Source organism: Rhinatrema bivittatum, chromosome 2, assembly GCF_901001135.1.
Source record: "Rhinatrema bivittatum chromosome 2, aRhiBiv1.1, whole genome shotgun sequence".
NCBI lineage: Eukaryota > Metazoa > Chordata > Amphibia > Gymnophiona > Rhinatrematidae > Rhinatrema > Rhinatrema bivittatum.
Window position 1 is genome coordinate 22,268,169 of NC_042616.1, and position 21,105 is coordinate 22,289,273.

The following is a 21,105-nucleotide window of genomic DNA, read 5'->3' on the forward strand; positions in this document are numbered from 1 at the left end:
TGGACAAGTGGGTCCTAGCCATCATTCGGGAGGGGTATTATCTGGATTTACTGCAAAACCCCCCCGGACAGGTTCGTGGAGTCTCCCTGCCACGACCCCTCCAAGAGGACGGCGGTGGAAACCACACTATCCAGACTGCTGGCCCTCGAGGCCATCACCCCGGTACCCACACAGGAAACAAATACTGGGCATTATTCCATTTACTTTATAGTTCCCAAGAAAGAAGGAACATTCAGGCCCATCCTGGACCTCAAGTCGGTCAACCACCACCTGAAGATCCCTCGCTTCCGCATGGAAACCCTACGCTCCGTAATAAGGGCGATACAACCGGGAGAGTTTCTCACATCCCTGGATCTTTCGGAAGCTTACCTACATATCCCAATTCATCAGGAACACCAGCGCTATCTATGCTTCAAGGTCCTGGACCGCCACTACCAGTTCCGGGCGCTCCCCTTCAGGTTAGCCACAGCCCCCCGGACATTCACCAAGGTAATAGTAGTGGTGGCGGCAACATTGAGGAAGGAAGGAATCCTGGTACACCCTTACCTAGACAATTGGCTGATCAGGGCGAAGTCACCAGAGGAAAGCCATCAAGCAACCAGCAGAGTCATAACCCTATTGGAGAGCCTAGGATGGGTGATCAACACAAACAAGAGTTCCCTACAGCCCTCACAGTCACTGGAATACTTAGGAGTCCGATTCGACACCAAAGAAGACAAGGTCAGCCTGACTCCCACGAGGAGATCGAAACTGTGGAACCGACTGCAGACATTACTGAACCACTCTCGTCTCACAGCATGGGATTACCTGCAAGTCCTCGCGTTGATGGCATCCACACTGGAAGTAGTGCCATGGGCGCGAGCCTACATGAGGCCCCTTCAACGATCACTTCTATCGAGGTGGAGCCCACGGTCCCAGAACTACACCGTACATCTATCGCTCCCGGGCAGAGTCCGGGCCCAGCTACGGTGGTGGCAGCAGACCAGCCACATGAGTCGGGGATCAAGATTGTCCTCCCCAACCTGGACCCTGCTCACCACAGATGCCAGCCTAGGAGGATGGGGAGCACACTGAAAGGAGTTAACCGCCCAAGGCCGGTGGAACACCGAAGAAGCAGGATGGAACATCAATCGCCTAGAAGCGCGGGCAGTCAGACTAGCCTGCCTGCGGTTCGCTCACAGACTTCGGGACAAGGCGGTCAGAGTGATGTCGGACAACGCCACAACAGTAGCCTACATCAACCGACAAGGGGGCACTTGAAGCCACAGGTGTCCCTAGAAGTAGACCCACTGATGGCATGGGCAGAAGCGAAACTCCAGGAGATCTCCGCCATCCACATCGCCAGGAAAGACAACATCACGGCGGACTTCCTCAGCAGAGAAAGTCTAGAACCCGGAGCATCTGGAATGCTGTCGTCCACAGCATTCCAGATGATAGTACACCGGTGGGGGACACCGGACATGGATCTTCTGGCAAGTAGATCCAACACCCAAGTAACCAGATACTTCAGCCGCAGACGGGAACCGCAATCCCAAGGGATCGATGCCCTGGTTGAGACCTGGCCACCGGGGATCCTGCTATACCCTTCCTGCCGTGGCCCCTGCTGGGCACAATCATTCACAAGATACAGCTACACAGGGGACTAGTTCTTCTGGTGGCTCCGGATTGGCCAAGAAGATTGTGGTACGCAGACACGAGAAGACTACTGGCAGGGAAGCCCCTCCCTCTGCCTCCACACAGGGACCTGCTACAACAAGGCCCGATTCTCCACGAGGACCAGCTCAATTCTCTCTTTCGGTCTGGCCCTTGAGAGGGCTCGCCTGAGAAAAAGCGGATACTCGGGGGCGGTAATAGACACCCTCCTCCGAGCATGCAAGTTCTCCACATCACTAACGTACATAAGGATTTGGAGAGTATTTGAAGCCTGGTGCGAAGACCACAACATCAAGTCACGCTCACTTAAAGTTCCAGTGATCCTGGAATTCCTACAGAACGGACTTCAGAAAGCCCTATCCCTCAACTCCATTAAGGTACAGGTGGCCGCCTTATCTTGCTACGGCTCCAGGAGCGAGGGCGACAGCATAGCCTCTCACCCGGACGTGTCACGCTTCCTGAAAGGAGTTAAACACATCCGCCCACCACTCAAGTGGCCGGTACCTCTGTGGAATCTCAATCTCGTTCTGGAATTCCTAGCGGGAACCGCTTTCAGACCCCTACGAGGTCTGTCCCTTCACCAGTTAACCCTGAAGACTGTTTTCTTACTGGCAGTTTGTTCAGCACGTCGCATCTCTGAACTACAAGCCCTGTCTTGCCGTAAACCGTTCCTCAGGTTCACCCCGGGAGCCATCCAGCTATGCACAGTTCCCTCATTCCTTCCCAAAGTGGTCTCACACTTTCATCTTAACCAGACCATCTCACTTCCGTCGACGGACGCCCTGAAGAATTCGGATGAGGGCCGTAGCCTACGCCACCTCAACATAGGCAGAATCCTCTCCAGATACCTGGAAATGTCAGAACCCGTACGAAAGACGGACCACCTTTTCATCCTTCATAGCGGGAAGAGACTAGGGGAAGCGGCCTCGCGGGCCACCATAGCCCGCTGGATCAAGGAAGTTATCAAAGCGGCCTACGTAGAAGCAGGAAAGCCCCCGCCTCTACAAGTCAAGGCCCATTCGACCAGAGCCCAGGCAGCATCCTGGGCAGAATCAAGAATGATGTCACCTCCCGAGATTTGCAGGGCGGCGACATGGTCCTCCATCCACACCTTCTCCAGATTCTACCGTCTGGACGTTCAGGCTCGGGAGGACACCGCATTTGCGAGGGGAGTACTGAGTGGGTCATGGGCAGCCTCCCACCCGGTTCGGGAGTAGCTTTTATACATCCCATTGGTCCTGAGTCCATCTGCTACACGCTAGGAAATGGAGAAATTACTTACCTGATAATTTCGTTTTCCTTAGTGTAGACAGATGGACTCAGCATCCCACCCCCGGCTGCCGTACAAATGGATTTCAAATGATTCAAGGGTAAGCCACGTTTCGTTTACCCAGGATTTCTACCCTGCCGGGTATCGACGCTCTCCGGTTGAGTTCACTGGCGGTCTCCAGCTATAGTCAATCAACCAATCAATTAATTAAGTTAATCAAGTTCTAACGTTAACCAAGTTATGAAGTTATACAAGTTAATCAAGTTACTAAAGTTAATCAGTCAGTCAGTCACACATATATCCACAATGCTTTTTGAAGAGAATACTGAAGAGCTGCACTTCCTGCAGGGCTATATGTACTAGGGGCTGACGTCAGATTGAAATCTGATCCGTCTCCAACTGCTAACAGGAGTACATTATACCCATTGGTCCTGAGTCCACCTGTCTACACTAAGGAGAACGAAATTATCAGGTAAGTAATTTCTCCAATATTTTCCTGTGATTATATCATAATTAGATTTAAATTTGATATTGAAGAAATGATTTCCATCCTTGAAATGTTAATAACTATGGTGTGATTATGTACCTATTTATGTGTCTAATTTGAAAAATCAATAAATATATAAATATAAAGAAAAACAAAAAAATGTAATCTTCTCTCAGTAACTGGAGAAGAGACAAGACAATGCAGCCCTGCTCTCTGTGGGTGAGAGTGACCGACCTGAAGCTTCAGCCAAGCTCAAAAGTACCTGGCAACCTAACCAGATCCAAGTCAGCTGCCAGGTGGCAGAAGGTTGGCCTCCCCGGATGGAGGGGGGGGGGGGGGGGAGAGGTGTGGAAGCCAAGCTGGGCGGTCAAGAAAGAAGAACCAATCAGAATGTGACAGCTGTCCCTGTTTTCATATGCATGAAACTAATGAATTTGCATACGCTATCCTTAAAAGCAGCTGGGAAGAGGGGCTCAGAGCTGGGCTAAGAAGATCCCATTCACACTAGCCGGAAGCCATCTGAGCAATCACGCTTCGCGCCGCCCTGCAACCAAGCACCTACAGGAAGTCCAGGTCCTGCAGCATTGCTTGGAAGAGGGTCTCCAGCCCGGCTACTTCAGCCAGAGTTGAACTTGCCAGGTTCTTTTCAAGGGACATGGGGAGTCCTCTGCCCTTCATCCAGGTGCAGAGACCCACAGCTTGCTTCCTAGTCACAGAGACAGCATTCGGGCCTTCTAGCTTCTCCTGCAGCACACAGACAGAGACAGCGTTTGAGACGTCCAGCTTCGCTCGCAGATCAGAGACCGAGCATCTTCAAAGTACTTAAGATTCATTATAAGTGTCTAAGATTGCTAAGAACTGTTTATAAATGGAGGTTGAGAGGAGAAAGAGGGTCAGCTTTACCTGTTTTGCAGTTGCTGGGACATCCGGGGGTAAGCTGTTCTTTGCCCCGACGGGTTTAACACCACCAGACTGTGATTGCCGACGCCGGAGGGGCGGGCTGAGCTCAGACCCGGAAGTGGGCTTTACTTGATATAAATTGTATAGCTGCGGTGCGCAGCTGCCGCCGGTACGCCGCTGAAGGGGCGCGTGCTAAAGGGGCGCGCAGTTAAGCTGGGCTTTGCCGGGATTCACCGGAGTTAACAGGACCTTCTTTGTCTCAATGTTGGATAAGTAATTATTAATTATTACCTGCGAGTTATATGTTAGGTAGGACTTAGACCATTTGCCCTCAAACCTCTCAATCTCCCCAAAGTGATAAATACAAAATTTTTGCATTACCATTTCAGATACATTCTCGACTAGGATTTTAATTAGTTTTTCCTAGAATAATTTGTTTTCCTGTTGATGAAATGCCTAACACCAAGAGGAAGGCAAAGTTAAAGCCTCCAACTGGTGTGGTGATGACAGATTCAGGTCAGAAGACTGTATCTGAATGGTTGACCCAACTTGATTCCCCAATTGGGCGGTCCATTGAAGGAGAAATAATAGAGCGGAGTATTTCCCTTCTGGCTGGGGAAACATCATTAAGCCCTGGGGCACCCGAGGTACCACCACCACCTGGCATAGATGGGGGTTCCCCCAAGAGAAACCAGGAGAGGAACAAGAAGCACCCCCGAGATCTTTTTTAGATCAAGAAGTAATGCTAGACTTGAATGAACAAGCGAAGCAAGGAATCTCTCAAAAAAATACCTTGGATAAACTTAATGTTTCCCCGAAGAATACCAGTACTCCAAAGCTAAAAAATACTGATAAAGATAGTTACCACCCAAATATTGAAGTTGTCATCAAGTCAGATAGTATGCCTTCAAAACCAGCAAATGTGACATTGGAAAATGTATGAAACTTTTTGGTTAAGATGGATGGTTCAATTAATAAATTAAACCAGCTAGAATCCCAACGTATAAGACTCAATATTAGTGTAGATACACAGCGTGATGTTACTCATCAGCAGACCTCATATAAGGCATACATATTTGATGCTAGTTAGCATAGTAGCATAAGTATACCAATATTATAATCATAGGTCATATAGTGTCCATCAAAAAAATTTTTTTAAATTTTTCTTATGCACAAGTGAGACATTAAAATGGCCCATTGGCCTGTCAAAAATTATGTGACATTGCAAGATTAGCACTTAGCTTTTTTGTTATCGAGGACATAGCAGAGACATGGACGTGAGGACATGCACAGCGTCAAGCCCGACACGGACCGTGTTTCGGCTTCAAAAGCCTTCTTCAAGGGCCAATGATATCTGCAATTTAAACACATCCATAGTAAAACATAGTATCAACTCAACAACTATATGTACACTTTATGCAGCAATGATACCAACGGGAAGATAAAAGAACAGCATCTTCAGATGATAGCGTTTTCTCCTCTGCCGAAAGGGACGCAATCGCGCCATTTTTCAAGTGTCTGTGACCAATGAAAAAGCAGACTCCACCCAGGACGTAACGTGACAGTTGCTAGGCAAATCCTAACAAAAGGAAACTCCACCCAAGACGTAACGTGATGGTTTCTAGGCAATTCATAACAGTGAATACCATTCGATAGCCGCATTAAGCCCGTCTGGATGCGTGCATTGGAGCTGAAATATCCAACGTTGTTTGCGAGTGTTAAGGAGTTTCTGAAGATCTCCCCCTCTCTTGGTAGGAAATATACGATCTATAATCCGCCATTGTAGTGTAAAATTCTTTGTCCATAACGATAGTGGCACCACCCTTGTCTGCTTGTTTGATAACAAGAGAGGGAGATCTTTTTAATTCTATAAGTGCCTTATGTTGTACCCGGGATAGATTGAATTGTACCTGTTCTTTACGTTGTTCAAGCTGTTCCAAAGCATTCAACACTAAGTCAATGAACGTTTTAATGTATGGGTCTATAGGACCCGGAGGAAGCCAGAATGATTTCGGAGCAACAATAGAGCTGTCAATAGTAGGTGGCTGAGCTGCAAAAAATAATTTCAACTGCAATTTACGAAAAAATTGAAAAAGATCACATCTGGTTGCAAAAGCATCATATTGATATGATGGCACGAAAGAAAGACCCTTTTCAAGCAGAGACAGTTGATCAATTGAAAGCTGTTGAGATGAAATATTGATCACGGTGGGTTGCGACTGCGCTGAGATCTGGTCTGCGGGCGGCCGCCCGTGTCCGGCCAATTGCTCCTGTGTTGCCGAAAAAAACGGCGGCCAAATCGCCTATTTGAAGCACGGTAGTTGTTGTACCTTGAATCCAAATTAGCAGATTATTGAACTTCAGGGTTCTCTTCATCAGAATCGGAAGAGGAATCTGCAAATGCAACTTTGCGTGGCTTAGATGTTTTACGGCACTGCCATGTAAAAATAGTGCCTGCTGCATAGTCCCTCTCATCCCTTTTAAATTTGGAAATCTTGGATTGGCGAATCTCAGCTCGAAATTTATCCATCGATTGATTGAACTCATGTAGTTTCTTAGTATACTCCTCTAGATCTTCTGAAGATTGTAAAGCGCTTTTGATCTCATCACATGTAGTTGTTAAAGTGTGAGTGATTTTTTTAGTGGTCTCCACTATTAAAAGCATAATGTCTAGGGAGCATTTATTCAGGATCGCAATTCACTTTTGAACGAATTCTTCATCGTCACCATAGATAGATGGCTCTAAGTTCCAACGAAGACCGCGGGGAATCATCTCAGATTTGACATATTGCAATAGCGTAGATACATGAAGTTCAGAACGGATAACTCATTGGTATGTGTCAGATAGAGATGACCATGTTTGTGTATCGGGGGTGGAGGGTTCATCAAACAGCAATGGACCTTGTAGAGCTTGCGCAACCTGCTGTTCAGTATAACTGTAGACGTTTTTTTCGGCACACTCCTGGAGAGCACTGGATCTTTGTGGGATGTGATGCATCATTTCTGTGACTCCTTTAAAAGGTGTCTCAAGAATAAGGGCATTTATAATATCCAACCTCTGGGCTTAAATAAACTGCATAGATTGAAGCTTTCTTTGGGGGATTAGCATCCTGCATCTCTTTTAATGCACACTCGGAAGTCCCAGAGTCTCAATGCGTGGATGAGACGCTGGGGCAGGGACGAGGGATTCAGTTTTGTAAGGAACCGGGGAACCTTTTGGGGAAGGAGCAGACTTTTCCAAAGGGACGGGCTCCACCTTCACCAAGGTGGAACCAGGCTTCTGGCACTTTAGAAAGGAGATGGAGCAGCTTTTAAACTAGAACAGAGGGGAAAGCCGACAGTCGCTCAGCAGCGCATGGTTCAGAGGGAGGTATCTTCAAAGGATACTAATGAAGCATTAGAATTAGGGCATCCTGACAGGGAGGTTCCAATAATAAGAAAAGTAGTCCAAGTGCCTGTAACTAAAAACTCACCTGAGCTAAAAGAGTCCAAATTATCCCTAACATCTGAAAAGCAGGTTGTTAATACAAACAAAAAACACACTTTGAAATGTCTGTATGCCAACGTCAGAAGTCTGAGAAGTAAGATGGGAGAGTTAGAATGCATAGCAGTAAATGATGAGAAAGACATAATTGGCATCTCAGAGACTTGGTGGAAGGAGGATAACCAATGGGACAGTGTTATACCAGGGTACAAATTATACCACAATGACAGGGTGGATCAACTTGGTGGGGATGTAGCATTTTATGTCCGGGAGGGTATAGAGTTCAACAGGATAAAGATCCTGCAAGAGACTTAAGTGCACAGTAGAATCTTTATCATAGAAATCCCATGGGGTAGATTTTCAAAGGGATACGTGCGTACCCCCCGAAAACCTACTCCAAACCCCCCCCCCCCCGCGTGCGACGAGCCTATTTTGCATAGGCTTGGCGGCACGCGCAAGCCCCAGGACGCGCGTAAGTCCTGGGGCTTGCATGGAGAGGCGTGCCGGGGGCGTAGCGCGGGTGACGCGACGTTTCGGGGGTGGCGCCGCGGGTGTGGTTTTGGCCCGGGGGCGTGGCCGCGCCCTCCGGAACAGCCCCCAGGTCGGGTGATGGCGCGCCAGCAGCCCGCTGGCGCGCGCAGATTTACGTCTGCCTCTGGCAGACGTAAATCCAGCAATAAAGGTAGGGGGGGGTTTAGATAGGGCCGGGGGGGGGTGGGTTAGGTAGGGGAAGGGAGGGGAAGGTGAGGGGAGGGCGAAAGAAAGTTCCCTCCGAGGCCGGCTGCGCGGCTTGGCGCGCGCAGGCTGCCCAAAATCGGCAGCCTTGCGCACACCGATCCCAGATTTTAATGGATACGCGCGTATCTATTGAAATCCCGCGTACTCTTGTTCGTGCCTGGTGCTCGAACAAAAGTACGCGCTCGCACAAAATTATAAAATCTACCCCCATGTGTGTTAGGGAAAAGTATAGCGATAGGAACATACTACCATCCACCTGGCCAAAATGGTGAGATGGACAGTGAAATGCTATGAGAAATTAGGGAAGCTAACCAAACTGACAGTCAAGTAATAATGGGAGATTTCAATTATCCCAATACTGACTGGGTAAGTGTCACATCAGAATATGCTAGAGAGATAAAGTTCCTGGATGGAATAAACGAATGCTTCATGGAGCAATTGGTTCAGGGACCAACAAGAGAGGGAGTAATTTTAGATGTAATTGTTAGTTGAAAACAGGATTTTATGAGAGAGGTAACAGTGATCTTAACAATCAAATCTGAATTAATGACTGGAAGGGGGACAATATGTAAATCCACGGCTCTAGCAATGCACTTTCAAAAGGGAAACTGATAAAATGAGGAAAATAGTTAGAAAGAAACTGAAAGGTGCAGCTGCAAAGGTTAAAAGTGTTCAACAGGGACCTGTGAGGACGTGCGGGCTGCAGTTCTCGGTTGATGAAAATTCTTATCGAGCTATACCTCAGGAAAATTGCCTTTTCGAGTTTCTAAATAATGCCTCATACATAGAGGAAAGCTCGAGTCCGTGAAGTTACCCCTACGCCTGACCATTTACGCCAACAGAGGATCGAAGCAGCCTTCGCGAGGACGCCTTCAACTCACCCGGAAGCTGTAGTCGCTGGGGCAGGCAAGGAGCAGCTGCCGAGCCCCTTGATGCTGGAGACATCGTTGAGCCCGGGATATCCAACTGTACCGGAGCCACCCATGAGATTGTCTACTAGTGTGGATTTACTCGAGCAGTCTTTTTCGGTAATAAGTGATGCACAGAGAAGAGAGGAGGAAGTTTCTTCAGTGAACCCGATGGAAACGGGTTCCAGGAGCCACGAGAATTTGGCACAACATCGCCCGGAACAACTAAGAAAAAATGGTGAAGGACCTTTGGAGGTAGGAAGTACGATGAATAATATACCTTTTCTCAGTCCTACTTCTGTTCTTCTGCCGTCATTAGAAGAAAAAGAACATTTTAAGAATTATGCTGAAATCTATTAACACACTTACCGCCACTGTGCGCCCAAATTGCGCGTACAGGCGTGCGTTCATCCATCCACCTTCGCCGGTGGGGGCTGCTGGAAGCCGCTTTCGCCGCCGGTGCACGCCTCAGGAGGAGGGAAGAGAGGACTTTGTCATTCCAAAGAAAATTCACATGCAGTAAGTTTACTTTTGATACACTTTATTCAAATTTGCTTTAATGTCATGTCGAGTAGATTTTCGCCTGCGCCTTGCTTTGGGAGGGGGGGGGGGAGAGAGGACTGGCAATCCCCGATGCCCGAGGGTAGGAGAACTATCCACTTCCTGGTACCTGTCATTTCAAATGTTATTTGAAATGACAGGTACCAGCGCACCCAGGATACTGTATAGGCGCTGTATAGCGCTCTATACAGTAAAATGGATTGCGCGGGCCTAACGCTTCACGGACGCTTCTTGGACGCGGCTTGCATTTGCATGCCATTTAAATACTGTATCGAGCGGTAGGTGATCCGGACTGTGCGTGCAGCAAACGCGGGTGCGCCCGGCACTACCGCACTCTTTCTAACGCGTCCTTACTGTATTGGCCTGTTAATGAGGATGTTGGGGAGATACTAGTTCTGGAAATGGTTTTCAAGGGTGATGATTCAGATGAACTAAACCAAATCACTGTGAACCTGGAAGATGTAGTAGCCCAGACTGACAAACTGAGGAGTAGCAAATCACCCGGACCAGATGGTATACATGCCAGGATTCTGAAAGAACTAAAAAATGAAAATTTCAGACCTAATTCAAGTAATTTGTAAGCTATTATTAAAATCATCCATTGTACCTGAAGATGAGAGGGTGGCCAATGTACCTCAATATTTAAAAAGGGATCCAGGAAACTATAGACCTGTGAGCCTGCCTTCAGTGCTGGGAAAAATCCTGGAAACTATTCCAAAGAACCAAATCCCCAAACATATAGATAGACATGATTTAATGGGACACAGCCAACATGGATTTACCCAAAGGAAGTCTTGCCTCACAAATCTGGTACATTTTTTGAAGGGGGTTAATAAACATGTGGATAAAGGTGAACAAGTAGGTGTAGTGTATTTGGATTTTCAGAAGGCGTTTGACAAAGTCCCTCATGAGAGGCTTCTAAGAAAATTAATAAGTCATGGGATAGGAGGTGATGTCCTTTTGTGGATTGCAAGTTGGTTAAAAGAGAGGGAACACAGAGTAGGATTAAATGGTCAGTTTTCACAGTGGAAAAAGGTAGATAAAACTCCTGCCTGGGGCGGAACCAAGATGGCCGCACGCATTGAGACCTAAGCGGGAGCTCTGCCGTCGTAGTTCTGTTTTTTTCCCTTGAAAAATGCCCGCAAAAAGGAAGGGAAAGGTTCGGGCTTACCCAGCCGAACCACCACCATCCGCGACTATCCAGACGGAGATTACCGGCTTTTTGAGTCCAGCAGTGCTAAATCAGAGAACCGAGGAGTCCGATGTGCATGGAGGCAAGGAGGAGCTGTACATGCCTGCGGGGGAGGTGTCTCTAACCCCGGAACAGAGGGCGCCGCCTGTGCAGAGGCTAATGGAGGAGATGAGGAACGAAGGTACTTTCAGTATCGCGTCTGAATTGAACCCAGAGGCTTTTTCAGAAACTCCCCATGGCATAGAACCGGGATTTTCCACCTCAAGCCCGGTGGAAGAACTGAGAGCGGAAGGAGCAACCGGACCCGGAGCAATCCTGGAAGAAGGTGTGCCTGTGGAATCTGCCATGAGGAAGGAACTGTTTGTGATACCAGCGCGCCCTGCACAGGTAACTTTAGACTCCCTCTGGGATTTTATGGCCGGGATGGCCACAGCTATAAACTCCTTGGATGTGAAAATGGATTCCTCTACTTTGCAAAGCACTCAAAAAACTGCAGCCTTACAATTACAAGTAGATGAGTTAAAAGCAAAAGTAAATGTCCTGGAAGAGGAAGGAAAACAGATTCAAAAATATAAAGTATCAGCAATAAAAGATAGTCAAATACTATCCAGGAGGATGGAATTTGTTGAAAATAAATCCAGACATTTGAACTTGCGTTTCATTAATTTCCCCAGGGTAGTGGGAGAAATCCCTTACACTACCCTTAAAAAATTTCTTTTAGAAAAGCTGGAGATTGCTGAAACTAATTTACCATCGATAAACACTTGTTTTTTCCTCCCTACGCCAAAACGCTCAGGAAACACCCCTAATGTTTCCTTTGGAGGGAACTTAACGGAGTTTTTGGAAGACTCAACACTGAACGTGATAAATACAGGAACACTCTTAGTTTCATTTATAACGGTTAAGGATATTACTTTTGTGATGAAACAATACTTTAGAAAATATCCTGTGAATTATCATGAGGCTGCAGTTAAGATCTTCCCTGATTTAGCTCCAGCTACTCAAGCCAGACGTCGGGGGTTTTTGAACCTCAGACAAGAGGCTATAGGGCTGGGTTATACAGTTAAAATATTATTTCCTTGTAAATGTTTTCTTACGAAAGGGAATGAGCGCTTTGTTTTCTTTGCAGTGGAACAGTTTAAAGAGTTTATACAGGCCAGGAGACTGAACACACTAGTCCAGTGAAAGTAAAAAGGACACTGCTGTTACGTGCACCAGTTTAATTATAATATTTTCAAATGTATCCTTCTTAAAAGATTTCTTTTCCTTCCCCCTAAGGATGATCTAATCTGCTAGGTTAGTGTTTTTCTTAATAGCTGAAGAGTGTTTTTGGAAAAGGATTGCAATTTATCCCACGGCCATTTCTGTAAGATATTTAATTTTATTATTTCCTATTAAAAATTTTCTTGAAATGGTAGCAGAGGGATAATAAGTTTATAAATACTTTGTGATTAAGAATACACAATATTTCTGTATAAGCAAAGTGATATTTGTTTTGTTTATGTATTAAAACCAATAAATAAAGAATTAAAAAAAAAAAAAAGGAAAAAGGTAAACAGTGGAGTGCTTCAGAGATCTGTACTTGGACCGGTGCTTTTTAATATATTAATAAATGATCTAGAAAGGGATACAACAAGCAAGGTGAACAAATTTGCAGGTGTCACAAAATTATTCAGAGTAGTTAAATCTCATGTGGATTGTGATAAAATGCAGGAGGACCATGCGAGACGGGAAGATTGATTGTATGGTAGTTGAAATTTAATGTGGACAAGTGCAAGGTGATGCATATAGGGAAAAATAACCCATGCTATAAGTTACACATTGTTAGGTACCATATAGGAAAATTAGTTCTTACCTGATAATTTTCGTTCCTGTAGTACCACGGATCAGTCCAGACACCTGGGTTGTGACTCCGCACCAGCAGATGGAGGCAGAGCAAAACTTGACGGGCTCCCTACATATAGTAAGGTGCCACCCACAGCCCCTCAGTCTTACATAATGTCAAAGCAAAGAAACTGCCTAACTAACAGATCGATACTCTAAGGCCGCGGTAGAAACAGTGCGGCAGTGCCGGGTGCACCCTCGTTCCCCGCACGCACAGTTCTCTTCACCTACCGCTCGATACTCTCTTCTAATTGCATGCAAATGCATGCCGCGGCTGCGTTAGGCCCGCGCAACCCATTTTACTGTATAGGCGCTAATACAGCGCCTATACAGTAAAATATAGGCAGTCACATGGCGTGATGTCAAGCGTCACGCCATGTGCGTCACAAGGCAGTCACATGGCGTGACGTCAAGCGTTGTGACGTCACGCCTTGAGCGCCGAAATCACACGGGCATTCATTCACTGCCGGCGGGGGCCATGCATTCATCCAGGCAGAGGGAGCCGGCGGCAAAAGCAGCCTCCGGAAAGCCGCGGCCTGGATCGAACACGCGCCCACCCGCTCGCCGGCTCCCGCTGCCGCCGCCTGGATGAACGAGCGCCCATCCGCCCGCCGGCTCCCGCCGCCGCCTCGATGACTGCACGCCTGGGGGATTCGGAAAGGGACAGGAAAGTGACAGGTATTTATACATATATATAAACAACTTACGCTGCAATGTTAATATGGAGGTCGTCCATGGTTTTTTACACTTTACTCCCTTTGGTTTTACCCCCATTTTTTACACTTTATTCCCGTTTTAATTTTCGAACACCACACTAACACCAAGTAGAGGGTAGCAGTAAACTAACAGGTTAAGGACGCGGCAAAATAGCGGGTTACAAAGGAGATAATCTGAGCGCGTGTCACAGTATCGGAGGGGAATAGCTAATTCCTTCATTTACATATCATATACATGCTGCGTGCGGAAAAGGTTATGCGTCTGTTTTAAGAAGCGCTAAGGACGCGTGAAACTGGAGACTGTATCGCTGGATCGCCTTACGCGTCCGAATTGTGCGCTCACAGCACGTTGCAGACGGGAAATCTTCAACCGCACGTTACAGTATCGATCTGTAACTAACTAAACGACCCGCTAATACAGGCCAATTCAACTACCCCCAGCTGGAACAGAACTGCCAGAACTAGAGGTGAACGGTAGTAGTCCAACTTAGAGTAAATGGGAACTTGAATCCAACCGAGCGGACTCTCTGTTACTTCAGCGCAAACCCAAAACACAACTAGAACAGACGGGCAGGAGCCTGGACTGATCCGTGGTACTACAGGAACGAAAATTATCAGGTAAGAACTAATTTTCCTTTCCCTGTACGTACCCGGATCAGTCCAGACACCTGGGATGTACCAGAGCCAATTACCGAGGGAGGGAAGCAGAAAGTCCCGCTCGGAGCACTCTCCCTCCAAACCCCCCAGAATCAGCCGCCTGGACATCAAGCCGGTAATGTCTAGCAAACGTATGCAATGACTTCCAAGTCGCCGCTCTGCAGATCTCCTGCGGAGACACCTGAGAGGCCTCCGCCCACGACGTAGCGTGTGACTGTGTCGAATGAGCTCGGAGGCCTAAAGGGGCCGACTTGCCCCACAAAAGATAGGCCGAGCCAATGGCCTCCTTGAGCCACCTCGCAATCGTGGTTCGAGACGCAGCGGCACCCCTCTTAGGACCTGACCACAACACAAAGAGGTGGTCGGAAACCCGGAACGGATTCGTGACCTCCAGGTACCTGAGAAGAACCCTACGAACATTGAGTTTTCTCAAATCTCTTGAACCCTTGTCAAGACCATCCACGTCCGAAAAAGCAGGCAGCTCAACAGACTGATTCAGGTGAAACGCCGAGACCACTTTCGGCAAAAAGGACGGAACCGTTCTCAGGGAGACCCCCGATTCGGAGATTCGCAAGAATGGTTCTCTACAAGAGCCTGTAACTCTGAACTCGTCTAGCTGACGTAATCGCGATTAAAAAAAATGTCTTTAAGGTGAGATCCTTTAGTGTCGCCCTCTTCAGAGGCTCAAATGGCGCCACGCACAGAGCTTCAAGAACCCAATTCAAATTCCAGGACGGACAAGGATTCCACATCGGCGGGCGCAAATGTTTAGCTCCTCGAAAGAAACGCGCCACATCCGGATGGAGTGCCAAAGACAGCCCCTGAACCTTACCTCTGAGACACCCCAGAGCAGCTACCTGGACTCTAAGGGTACTACAAGCCAGCCTTTTCGCAAGGCCCTCCTACAGGAAAGCGAGGACGTCAGGCACGGATGACAGGATAGGATCCACCTTGCGAGACCTACGCCAGTCCTCAAACACTGCCCAAACCCGAACGTAGGCCAAGGACGTGGACTGCTTCCTAGCTCTCAACAAGGTGGCTACCACCGCATTCGAGTACCCCTTGGACTTTAGACGTTTCCTCTCAAAAGCCAAGCCGCGAGACAAAAGTGATCCGCATCCTCCAAACAGACGGGCCCTTGTCGAAGAAGGCGCGCTTCCCCCCGAAACTGCAGGGGAGGTTCCGCTGCCAGCTGTAGAAGATCCGCGAACCATGGTCGTCGGGGCCACTCCGGTGCCACCAGGATCACCTCCGACGGGTGCAACTCTATTCGCCGCAGCACCTTGCCTATCAAGGGCCAGGGAGGAAACACATACAGCAACACCTCCGTGGGCCATGGAAGTACCAGCGCATCGACGCCTTCCGCCCCTCGCTCCCTTCTTCGACTGAAGAACCGCGGAGCCTTTGCGTTCAGAGCGGTGGCCATCAGATCCATGTGTGGTGGACCCCATCTGGCGCAGATGATAAGCTACGTCCGGCAACTCCCATTCTCCTGGGTCCAGGCGATGCCGACTGAGGAAGTCCGCCTGAACGTTGTCGATTCCCGCTATGTGGGACGCCGCAATGTGGCTGAGGTTCTGTTCCGCCCAGCGCATCAACCGGCCGGCCTCCTCCGCCACCTGCCGGCTCCTTGTTCCGCCTTGTCGATTGATATAGGCTACTGTGGTCGCATTGTCCGACAGCACATGGACCGCCGGCCCCGCATCCATGGGCAGAAAGCGTGCAACGCCAGGAACACGGCCCTGGTCTCCAACCGATTGATGGACCACAGCGACTGCTCCCTGGACCACAGTCCCTGTACCGAGCGGCCCAGACAGACCGCTCCCCAGCCAGAGAGACTTGCATCCGTCGTGACTACCGTCCAGTTGGGCATGATCAGAGATACCCCGCCGGTCAGATGTTCGGAAAGAAGCCACCACTGTAGGCTGGACCTGGCCTGGTCCGTGAGGGGAAGAGGGAGATGAAATTCTTCCGATACCGGCTTACAACGGGAGAGTAAAGCTGACTGCAATGGTCGTAGATGAGCAAAAGCCCAGGGAACCAAGGTGAGCGTCAATGCCATGGAGCCCAACACCATCAGGTAATCGCACACCAGCGGGCAGCGTAGTGATAACAGGCGCCTCACCTGACTCTGCAGCCTGTCCACTCTTTCCTGGGACAGGGAGACCCTGCCCCTCTCCGTGTCGAACAGGGCACCCAGGTACTCCAACCTCTGGGTAGGCTCCAGACGACTCTTGGCGAGATTGATCACCCAACCGAGGGAACGCAAGAGCTGTAGCACCCTGGAAACCACCAGTCTGCATGCGACCTCCGACTTGGCCCGGATGAGCCAATCGTCCAAGTAGGGGTGTACCAGGAGGCCCTCCCGTCGGAGCTGAGCTGCCACCACCACCATGACCTTGGTGAAGGTGTGCGGAGCCGTGGCGAGCCCGAACGGGAGGGCTCTGAACTGATAGTGTCTGCCCAGTATGCAAAATCGTAGAAATTTGTGATGCGACGGACGAATTCCAATGTGCAGGTAGGCCTCCATCAGATCCAGTGAAGCCAGAAACTCGCCTGGTCGCACTGAGGCCACCACCGAGCGAATCGTTTTCATCTTGAAACATGGAAAGCGAAGGCACTTGTTGACTCCCTTCAAGTCTAGAATTAGTCTGAACGTGCCCTCTTTTTTTGGCACCACGAAGTAGATGGAGTACCTCCCCCGGCGGTGCTGCCTTGGTGGTACGGGCGTAATGGTGCCCAGAGTTTCTAGGCGCCAGAGGGTCATCTGTACTGCTGAACGCTTTTCTACCCCCTTGCAAGGGGACACAAGGAATTTGTCCACTGGCCGACGTGCAAAATCTAAGGCGTAACCGTGACTTATCACGTTGAGGACCCACTGGTCCGAGTTTATCTTGGTCCATTCCTCGAAAAACCATGTCAGCCTTGCTCCTACGTTTGGCACAAGGTCCTGAGGCTGCCGCGAGGAATGAACCCCCCTCGTTTCATTGGGCTGCCTTGGGCCCAGATCCCGACGAGGGACCACCTTGCCTTCCGAATTTCTTCCCCCGAAAGGACTGAGACCACGAGGCAGGCCTGGAGGAACCGGATTGATATGACGAGCCGGATCCGGACGACCTCTGCGGCCGCTGACGTCTGTTAGTCCGAAAACAGTTCCTAGCGGAGAAGGAGGTCCTCGGCCTGGGCCTGTCCTCCGGCAACTTGAACGCTTTGTTCTCCCCGAGAGACTGCATCAGATCGTCCAGTTGTTTACCAAATAACAATTTCCCTTTAAATGGCAATGAGCCAAGGTGGGCCTTGGACGATCCATCGACCGCCCAGTTCCTGAGCCAGAGGAGACGGCGTGCAGAAACCGCTGACACCATGGCCCTGGCCGACGTCCGAAGAAAATCATGCATAGCATTCGCACTGTAAGCAATCACCGCTTCCAGGTGATCCGCCTGCGTTGACTCTCCCTCAGAGAGCCCTGCATTCGCCTGGAGGTTCTGGGCCCAGCGTAGCCCAGCCCGCAGAGCAAAATTACTGCAAATGGCTGCCCAGACTCCTAGGGCGGAAACCTCAAAAACCTTCTTAAGCTGCACCTTCAGCTTCCTATCTTGAATATCCTTCAGCGATGTAACGCCTGTGACAGGTATCGTAGACCTCTTCGTCACCGCCGACACCGCTGCGTCCACCCGTGGAAGACGAAGGAGCTCCAGGACCTCCTCCGGCAGTGGATACAGCTTGTCCATGGCCTTACTCACCTTCAGGCCCAGCTCCGGAGTATCCCATTCACGGAAAAGGATGTCGGACGCCGAGAAGTGGAACGGGAACGCCACCGGTGGACCTGCAAGCCCAGTAGCACCGGGTCCATATTAGCCTCCTGTCGGGACTCCACCGGCAGAGCCTCCACTCCTAGCTCCTGGAGTACGGCCGGGATGAGGGGCGTCAGTTCCTCCCTCCGGAACAGGCGCACCTCTTTAGGGTCATCGCCCTCCGCCGCCTGCGTCCCTTTGCCGGCACCTGGCTGGACCGGCCCCTCATCGTCATGTCCATCCACCCCTTCTGGGGCCCCGGAGGCCGGATCCGAGGAGGAGGAGGAGGTGTACTCCATGTCCGAGTCCTGCGGACCTCCCCGCAGCTGCCGCTTTTCCCTCGGTGGGCCCTTCAGAGACCGATCCCGGCCGTCCTCTTCCGGTCCCGGGAGCGCTCCCCCGAGCCCTTTGATTTCACCGACTTCTTGCGGGATCTCTTGAACTTTAGCAGCTTGCGCAGCAGTAAATTGAAATCCGCCGAAAACGAGGCCTCCGAATCCTCCAAACTTCTATCCTCCGGCGAGTCCGGGCCCCCCGAGGCCTGTTGTTGCGGCGAAAGCGGGGGAGGCTGGCCGCCATTACTGGCAGCCTTCCTCGTGGCGTCTCTGACTGCCTCTAAGATGGCCGCTGTTCCCGCGCTAAGCGGGAACGGCTCTGAAGCGCTGGCCTGCAAGTGCCCGGCGTCCGGCGGCGACAACGCCACCCGAGAGCGGCCCCCCCGACCGCCCTCCGACGGTCCCTCACGGCCGGAGACACAATTTGTACACACCCCGTCGCGCCGACCCGCATGCGCAGCAAGCCGCCCCCCTAGGCATCCCCGGTCCTCGGCGGTCCCGCGGCAGAAGAAGAAGGCTCCGAAAAAATTAAATAGCCTCCCCCCCCTCCCGCGAAGCGCCCTGCGAGAACGAGTGAAAACTAGAGAGAGACGGCGCAGCTGAAACAAAAGTTCCCGAAACTTTTTTTTTTTCACTACCGCTGTCCCGGGTCCTGATCTTCTGCTCCAGCGGGGGTGAGTGAACCGGGCTCCCCGGTGTCACCCCCGACGCTGCTGCCAACAACGGCTGGGCCCTCGACCCTCAGCAGCGGCCTCGACCAGGGGGGGATGGTCCCCTCAGAACCTTCCCACCCCCCTGGGAGGCTTTCGACGGAGGAGACTTCACTTCGAGCTTCAGATTAATAAACTTCTTCTCTTCTTCCTTTTTCTTTTTTTTTCTATCCCTGACTAACTAAGGAAACCTACGAACCAGGGATCCCCAGAGGCTGTGGGTGAACCTGCCCCATCTGCTGGAGACAGAGTAAGACTGAGGGGCTGTGGGTGGCGCCTTACTATATGTAGGGAGCCCGTCAAGTTTTGCTCTGTCTCCATCTGCTGTTGCGGAGTCACAACCCAGATATCTGGACTGATCCGGGTACGTACAGGGAATAGGAGTTACCACGCAGGAAAAAAACCTGGGCATTATAGTGAATAATACATTGAAATTGTCAACTCAATATGCTGTGGCAGTCAAAAGCAAACAATGTTCGGAATTATTAAGAAGGGAATGGTGAATATAATGGAAAATGTCATAATGCTCCATGGTGAGACCACACCTTGAATCTGTGTGCAATTCCAGTGTCAGTAAAGATATGGTTGTACTGGAAAACTGAGAAGGGCGACTAAAATGATAAAGGGAATGGATTGGCGGCTCCCCTATGAGGAAAGGTTAATGTGATTAGGTATCTTTAGCTTGAAGAAGAGGCAGCTGAGGTCTATAAAATCATTAAAGGCCTTGAAGGAGTAAATCTGAATCGGTTATTTACATTTTCAGATAATAGATGGACTAGAAGTTAGCAACTAGCACATTTAAATCAAATCAGAGAAAATTATTTTTCACTCAATGAACAATTAAGCTCTTAAATGTATTGCAGAGGATGTGGTTAAAGCAGTTAGTTTTGCTGGGTTTAAAAAAAAAGATTTGGATAAGTTCCTGGAGAAGTCCATAAACCACTCTTAATCATGTTAATTTAGGGAATAGCCACTGCTTATTACTGGCATTAGGAGCATGGGATCTTTTTAATGTTTGGGTATTGGTAATCTTGATTGGCCACTGTTGGAAACAGGATGCTGGGCTTGATGGACCCTCTGTCTGACCCAGTTTGGCAACTTATGTTCTTATTTAGGGGAAAATGCTTGTCAAGGTTTTTGTTTACTGCAAGGACAGGTTTGGGACAGTAGGGCCAGTGCAAGGGTATGAGATGCCCTGCGTAAGACTTCAGCCATGCATTCACTCCTTCTCCAACCCCTGAAAATTTAACCTCCTCTATCTCCCAACCCCCCACCCTCCCCCAGCTCCTGGAGTGTTTTTGTCAATTCCCACAATCTCAAATATGGCTCTGGGAGCACAGGTGGCAGTATCAGGGCTGCCATGAAGTTGGGGTACGGCGCTACTGAAAGCCACTACAATGGGAGACAACCATTTGAGCAAGGGTGGTAGAAGAAGCAACAGGGAGCTCGCTCCCACTGATACAGCAAGGCTTGGGCCTTAGCTTATGCCAGCCTGATCCAGTCCTGCTGCTATCGCCCTAAACACTGTAGAACTTTAGGCAACTATCTAGTACATCTAGTGCTTCCACTGTCCCAGACTGTGAGGCCAGCCCTGAAAATCAGCTGCCTAAAATTGCTCCCCCTTGGCACCCCATGAAGTTAAAAGTAGCAAATTTAAAACAAACTGGAAAAAATTATTTTTCAATGCACAATTAAGCTCTGCAATTCGTTACTAGAGCATGTAATTAGGGCACTTAGTGTAAATGGGTTTATAAAAGGTTTGGAAGAATTCCTGGAGAAGTTCATTAACTGCTATTAATCAGGTTGACTTAAGGAA

At 49.5% G+C, this 21,105-nt stretch overlaps 1 protein-coding gene across 1 annotated transcript in view; it reads left to right on the forward strand.

Annotated features, from left to right (window-relative positions):
• The window catches only part of LOC115083644 (zinc finger protein 208-like), a 309,671-nt gene that overhangs the window by 242,959 nt on the left and 45,607 nt on the right, over positions 1-21,105 (forward strand). The window contains exon 6 of the mRNA XM_029587587.1: positions 13,906-13,926. Within this exon, the coding sequence (XP_029443447.1) occupies positions 13,906-13,926 (21 nt within the window). The remainder of the gene's footprint in view (positions 1-13,905; positions 13,927-21,105) is intronic.